Raw genomic sequence first — 4,700 nt, 5'->3', positions numbered from 1 at the left:
ATTTTTATTTGCTTTTTCCAAATTGTTAATTTTTCATAGTGTTGCTCTTTTCTTATCATTTTATATTTACTTTTTATCTTTTTGTCATTTAAATGTATTTATTTTATAAAATATTTAAGATTTTCTATTCTCCGAAGTTCTTATAGTATTAATTATCCTCTAATTTTCCCCACAAACTCTCATTTTTGATGAATCATTTCCTTGTGTATTTTCTAAGTCTCATCTCATCTTCAGAAATCTTTTTCTTCTGTAGGAATTCCAAGTGATACTTTCACATTTCCATTTCCATTTTGCTACCTATAGCAGGAATAATATGGATCTATAACCAACTATTAAATTAATTTCTCAGTTTACATGTTACTATATGACTTCGGATGGCATGAATGTGTTTCAAACTCATGGTGCATTTGTGTTTTTTATTTATCATGGGAGTCTTTTTCTTTCCCCTTGTAGCACCATGGGCAGACCCAAGTCTCCTTGTTAATGTCTGGAGTTGGGAGTCCCAGATTTATATATGTAGAGGTACCAGTTCTAATTCCTTACCTTGAGTGGCTCAGGGGCCCAGGGGAGCAATGGAGCCTAATCCTTTGCCATAAGGCCTATCTCTGTATTGACAACCAGTCTGTAGTCATTAAGGCTGCTGCATCCCCAGCTCACCAGATTATTGTTTTGGCTTTCACATTCTTCTTCACTTCTGCCACTTTTGCTTTTATGTCAGTTGAGCTATGTATTTTGAAATATTTTTGTTATAATTTATCTCATTTCTAAGCATCGTATTGGGAGAGGTTCTGCATTATACCCACTCTTTCAGTTAGCTATTGCTTCATAACAAACAATCCCAAAACTTAGTGGTTAAAAACATCAATTTTTAAAATTATTTCTCATGATTCTATAATCTAGTCTGGCCTCATCTGGGCAATTTATCTGCTCCAGGTGGTATCCACCAGGGCCAGAATATCAAAGATGACCTTTCAGTTTCCAGGATCTCTCTCTATGTGGCCTTTGTCATTCTATAGAAAAGCCTGAACTTCTTACAAGGTGGCTGGATACTAAGAGCAAGCATTCTGAGTGAGCAAAAATGGAAGTAACAAGGCCTCTTAATGCCCACTCCGAAAGCCATACTTCACCTGCCACATTTCTCTAGAACTAAGGATTTAGATTCCATAACCATCTTTCCATGCTCCCCAAAATATTTGTTGAAAAATTATTTTTATATTTGTAGAATATTTTATTGGTTCATTAATCTATTCCTTTATTGTTATTTATGATAACCCTGATTTTTTACAATTATAAATTATACAACATGAAACATTCCTGTATTGTGTCTTGGAACTCTGCAATTCTAACTCAATTTCACTGTAGTTCTTTAATTTGCTTAAAGGTAGGATGCACAAAACTAAAAGTTAATTTCTTTCTTCCTGTTGATCTACCAGATAACCTTTACAAACCTAGCTGTGTGAATATTTCTGTGGGAATTAGTGAAGTTTCTCAGGTTATACTGTTCTCTGTGACAGCTGTCATCAAAGAATTTTGTACTGGGAATATGTGAACTTCATTGATCAGCTAAGTGATCTTGTGAAAACCACTTCTTCCAGAAATTGAATTTCCTTAAAATAATTTTGAACGCTAAATTTTGACAACGCATTAGTGTAAAGTTTTAAACTGGTGTTGATGGTCGAGGAAAATATTTTGACATTTACCAAGGAAAACAGATTTGTCCTGGTACTATATCTAGATATTGATCACACAAGAAAATAATAGTGTCTGTAAGAAAAAATCTAGACAAGAAATCTACAGTTTGTTGGTAACGAAAAGGCAAAAAGTAAGGCAACACTGAAGAATGTATATTTAAAATTTTCAAGTTTAGTCTCACTTCATTATTTTTAATGGAAACACCTCTACTGTATCATTTATTCGGCTTAGCAGGATATTTAAAATACATGAATAAGGTTAACAAAAACAGAAGAAATGTTTATAAGACCATATTTGCATGCGTTTATAATTTTTAGTGGTCCTATGCTGTACATGTATTATGCAAATGTTATTATATTTAGTTTTAACTTATGTTCAGGACCATGATGGGAAGGACAGATGTGTGTGTACTTTCACACATTCTTGAAATGTATTATGCTGATGCAGGAGCTCAAGAGTCTGGTGCAGCATGGCCTCCTGGGAGAGTGCAGAGACCTACTGAGAAAATACAGGGAATACAGGGAGGTGCTGGGAGGCAGTGGTGTCAGCACGTTTGTATCTTATATTGGATGACCCACAATTTATTTATTCCATAGGGTTTTTCACAGCTAAGTATTTTAAGCTAGTAATTGGAATAGCAAGCCTGACTTCTTTCTTCTAATTCTTCTCACCAGGCCTCAAGATATGGAAAAGCTTTACAGACCACTCATCATTCTAGATATATTTCAGTCTCTGCTGAGGGATTTAGTGCTGGTTTGGAAAAACTCCCAAACATGATCTAGCCCAGACTTTCATTTTTCCTAGGGAGTTCCCTGAGGCTCATTCAACTCAACAAACCTTTGTACAGACACACAGATCCATAGATAGTGGTGTGAAAGGTTAGGACCTAAGACAGGCTTCTTTCTGCCCAAACATACCCAAGAGCCTTTACACATTCTCTGGAGCAAAGATTTAGTATAGTGCTTAAAAACAGATATACTAAAGTAACTCAGCAGGTAACTTTTGGAAAAGTAATATTTCAGAATCAGTTTGGGGTTGCTGAAATAATTTGATCACTCCAGGAGGCCACAGGGTGAGATGGGTAGGAAAATATTTTTTTTGTTGTTGTCAAAGCTCAGAAAACCAATATGCTGTGTCTTACCTTTTTTCCTTAGAGATGGCAAGCTCCTGGAGTAATCTCTGCTCCTTATACTGTGTCATTGGTCTAAAGATTTTTAAAGTTTAGCCGTAGCCATGCTGTGGGACTTGGGAGAGCAGAGGGAAATCTAATAGGCCATTTACAAACAGTTCCTATGGCCAGTTTAATCAATTGAAAATCCCACCACAGGGGCACTTACCTATTAGTTAATCATCCTGCTGACTCTCTGTTGGATCATTTACACTGTCAACCTGACTATTCATTTCAACTGTAACCAGAAAGGAAAACAAAAAGATTAAATATTTATTAAACCCCAATCTCTTAAACACCTTAAAATGGACTATGAGTTTATACTTTTCTGATTTCCTATCTTATACCTCTTTTCAGTTCATTTCATTCATTTCAGATTTGGGGACCATTCTTATTTATTTTTATTGGTGAGGATGAAATTGCCTCTTTACTGAACTGTTAAAGCTGAGTTGTCGTTTCATACCAGCTTTTGGGGTAGACATTTTGGGTATATTTATTACCATTCTTAGGTAAATTCAAAGGCCTTAATAGACGTCTATGAAAATAAAGAGAAAACAAAGCAAAAGAGATCACTGACCTGCAGAGGTAAGCAGCTCCCTCTGAAATGACTGTGTCAATGAGACTCTTTGTTTTGCCATGTTTTCAATTTTGAAATTCAAAACAGACCCTGCAAACTTGCCCGTGGGTGCAGTGGCAATGGACCCCATGAAATAGAAAAGCCAAACATCTAACCAGATCACACAGCAATGATGAAATAAAACCTGTGCTTTTACTTTACTGTGTGTATTGTTCTAAGTGAGCCCTTGCATAAAAATAGAATGCATAATTACTGCCATTGTCCAGAAGTAGCTGAGAGCAGGCATAGCAATCACTTTGGAAATTTTCAAGGGTCAATAGGTTTAATTAGATTGATATTTTTAAAGCATCAAAGCCCATATTATAAACCGAGAGACAATATAAAAAAGGACAATGGCCAGACCATATGTAACAATAGAATATAGATTTAAAACCTCTGTAGCAACCAGCCTGGGCAACCAACCACAGCTGCTGCAGCCATTAGCTCAGAATGGTGAGAGACTGCCAGGTTCCCCATATTCTGCCCCATGCTTTCAACTTAGGACCAACCAGGAAAAGCGAGGTATGTTCTCAAGCCAGTCACCTAAGATACTCCACTTTTGGTTAGCCCAAGTCTTGCTTCCTCATACCAACAACCTCCAATCGGAGGATGCGTTGACCCTTCCCTTTTTTCAATATAAAGGCTTCCCACTTCCCTGCCTGCCTTTGAGTTGGCTAAACACAAGTGATAATGGTCGAAACACTTATAAGCTCAAAAAAGAAACCTGTTTTTTTTTTTTTCTCATTTGGGTAACTTTCATTTATTTGCACAAAATCAATAACTTAAGTCTCTTTTTCTTGAACACGAAATCTCGACTCAAGTAGAACAGTGGCAGATGCTGTTTTTCACACCCCAAAGAAGCTTTAAAGAAGGAATGACATTCTACCTTTATAAAGAGAGTAACATGTATACTTTCAATCCTGGTCTACAAAGTTATTATAAGTTTGCCCATCTCAATGTGGGAGCGTGCAGAATAAAATATTCTTTTTCTTCTTCTTCCTCCAACCCAAGGGTCACTAATTCCAAAACTTATTAATAAATGTTACTAAATAAAGCATTCCATTATCAACTAAATTTGAGAAAAGCGACTTGAAACTGTGTGAATAAGTTTCTTTACAGCTGAGACTTCTGAGAGCCTATAACATGCATGGTGAATCTCCTAGCAAGTATTAAAACTTATGATTTCCTACATTTATTTTCCTTTTACTCAATGAGAATTGTATG

General features: G+C 36.0%; 1 protein-coding gene across 1 annotated transcript in view; it reads right to left on the bottom strand.

Moving 5' to 3' along the window:
- MACROD2 (MACRO domain containing 2) overlaps nt 1-4,700 on the bottom strand; it is a 1,889,795-nt gene that overhangs the window by 5,002 nt on the left and 1,880,093 nt on the right. The window contains exon 18 of the mRNA XM_023536764.1: nt 3,030-3,098. Coding sequence (XP_023392532.1) covers nt 3,037-3,098 — 62 coding nt within the window. The 3' untranslated portion in view covers nt 3,030-3,036. The remainder of the gene's footprint in view (nt 1-3,029; nt 3,099-4,700) is intronic.

This window comes from Pteropus vampyrus, unplaced genomic scaffold, assembly GCF_000151845.1.
Source record: "Pteropus vampyrus isolate Shadow unplaced genomic scaffold, Pvam_2.0 Scaffold7, whole genome shotgun sequence".
Lineage (NCBI taxonomy): Eukaryota > Metazoa > Chordata > Mammalia > Chiroptera > Pteropodidae > Pteropus > Pteropus vampyrus.
This window is presented reverse-complemented; position numbering and strand designations above follow the sequence as displayed.